Source organism: Onychostruthus taczanowskii, unplaced genomic scaffold (assembly GCF_017590055.1).
Source record: "Onychostruthus taczanowskii isolate IOZ18803 unplaced genomic scaffold, ASM1759005v1 scaffold355, whole genome shotgun sequence".
Taxonomy (NCBI): domain Eukaryota; kingdom Metazoa; phylum Chordata; class Aves; order Passeriformes; family Passeridae; genus Onychostruthus; species Onychostruthus taczanowskii.
In genome coordinates this window covers 20,952-22,382 of record NW_024500961.1, presented here as the reverse complement: position 1 = coordinate 22,382, position 1,431 = coordinate 20,952, and the positions used below count along the sequence as shown (strand labels likewise).

At 61.9% G+C, this 1,431-nt stretch overlaps 1 protein-coding gene across 1 annotated transcript in view; it reads left to right on the top strand.

Annotated features, from left to right (window-relative positions):
• PA2G4 (proliferation-associated 2G4) overlaps window positions 1–1,431 on the top strand; it is an 18,397-nt gene that overhangs the window by 11,780 nt on the left and 5,186 nt on the right. Inside the window, exon 10 of the mRNA XM_041411383.1 lies at window positions 1,262–1,356. Coding sequence (XP_041267317.1) covers window positions 1,262–1,356 — 95 coding nt within the window. The remainder of the gene's footprint in view (window positions 1–1,261; window positions 1,357–1,431) is intronic.

Genomic DNA, 1,431 nt, shown 5'->3' with positions numbered 1-1,431 from the left:
GGGAATTCTGGGGCTGGGAATCCACCTGGGGTACCTGGATGGGCTGGGATCCCACCTGGGACACCTGCATGGGGCTGGGATCCCACCTGGGTCACCTGCATGGCCTGGGATCCCACCTGGAGTACCTGCATGGGGCTGGGATCCCACCTGGGTCACCTGCATGGCCTGGGATCCCACCTGGAGTACCTGCATGGGGCTGGGATCCCACCTGGGTCACCTGCATGGCCTGGGATCCCACCTGGAGTACCTGCATGGGGCTGTGATCCCACCTGGAGTACCTGCATGGGGCTGTGATCCCACCTGGAGTACCTGCATGGGGATGGGATTCTCCCTGGGGTACCTGGATGGGGCTGGGATCCCACCTGGGGTACCTGCATGGCCTGGGATCCCACCTGGGACACCTGGATGGGGCTGGGATCCCACCTGGAGTACCTGCATGGGGATGGGATTCTCCCTGGGGTACCTGGATGGGGCTGGGATCCCACCTGGGGTACCTGCATGGCCTGGGATCCCACCTGGGACACCTGGATGGGGCTGGGATCCCACCTGGAGTACCTGCATGGGGATGGGATTCTCCCTGGGGTACCTGGATGGGGCTGGAATTTCAGGGATTTCAGCCTTTCCTGGACAGGTGTGAGCTCAGGTGTGCCCAGCTGTGCTTCCAAGTGCACTCAGGTGCTTCCAGGTGTGTCCAGATGCTCTCAGGTGTGATCTCAGGTGCTCCCAGATGTGCTCAGCTGTAATCTCAGGTGGCTCAGATGTGATCTCAGGTGTGCCCAGGTGTGATTCCAGGTACACTCAGGTGCTCCCAGGTGTGCTCAGGTGTAATCTCAGATACACTCAGGTGTGCACTCAGATGCTCCCAGGTGTGCCCAGGTGTGATGCCAGGTGCTCTCAGGTGTGCTCAGGTGCTCCCAGGTGTGCCCAGGTGCTCTCAGGTGTGCTCAGGTGCTCCCATGTGTGTTCAGGTGTGATCCCAGCTGTACTCAGGTGCTCCTAGGTGTAATCTCAGGTGTGCTCAGGTGTGATCTCAGCTGCACTCAGGTGTGCCCAGGTGTGATCTCAGGTGCTCTCAGGTGTGCCCAGGTGTGATGCCAGCTGCTCTCAGGTTGGCCCAGGGGTACTCAGGTGTGATCTCAGCTGCACTCAGGTGTGCCCAGGTGTGATGCCAGGTGCTCTCAGGTGTGCCCAGGTGTGATGCCAGGTGCTCTCAGGTGCTCTCAGGTGCCCCCAGGTGTGCTCAGGTGCGCTGTCCCCTCAGGGCGCTGGAGGATGAGAAGAAGGCGCGCATGGGCGTGGTGGAGTGCGCCAAGCACGAGCTGCTGCAGCCCTTCAACGTCCTCTACGAGAAGGAAGGTGAGACACACCTGGGGGGACACCTGGGGGGACAGGTGGGGACACCTGGGGGGACACCTGGGGGGACAGGTGGGG